Genomic DNA, 247 nt, shown 5'->3' on the forward strand with positions numbered 1-247 from the left:
TCCCAGGGCCCTCCCAGGGCCCTCACAGGCTCCTGCACTGGACGTGCACGAAGAGCGTGGCCGGGGACAGGGACGCGCCGTCCTTGGAGAGCAGGTGGATGTGCCGGTACCCTGGGGACACAGAGGGGGCTCAGCGCGGGGCAGGGGGACCGTCCCCACCCCCGGGGGGCAGCGGGGGTGGCTCCCCATCGCCCACCTGTGCGCAGGCTGGGCAGGGGCAGCGTGAACTGCCCCACGAAGTCGTTGC

At 73.3% G+C, this 247-nt stretch overlaps 1 protein-coding gene across 1 annotated transcript in view; it reads right to left on the reverse strand.

Moving 5' to 3' along the window:
* Positions 1 to 247, reverse strand: part of PLCD3 (phospholipase C delta 3) — an 8711-nt gene continuing 8464 nt past the window's right edge. Inside the window, exons 11-12 of the mRNA XM_029963281.1 lie at positions 197 to 247; positions 1 to 111 (exon numbers count right to left, since the gene is read on the reverse strand). Of these exons, the coding sequence (XP_029819141.1) occupies positions 23 to 111; positions 197 to 247 (140 nt within the window). The 3' untranslated portion in view covers positions 1 to 22. The remainder of the gene's footprint in view (positions 112 to 196) is intronic.

Source organism: Manacus vitellinus, unplaced genomic scaffold, assembly GCF_001715985.3.
Source record: "Manacus vitellinus isolate BGI_N305 unplaced genomic scaffold, ASM171598v3 scaffold_100_pilon, whole genome shotgun sequence".
NCBI lineage: Eukaryota > Metazoa > Chordata > Aves > Passeriformes > Pipridae > Manacus > Manacus vitellinus.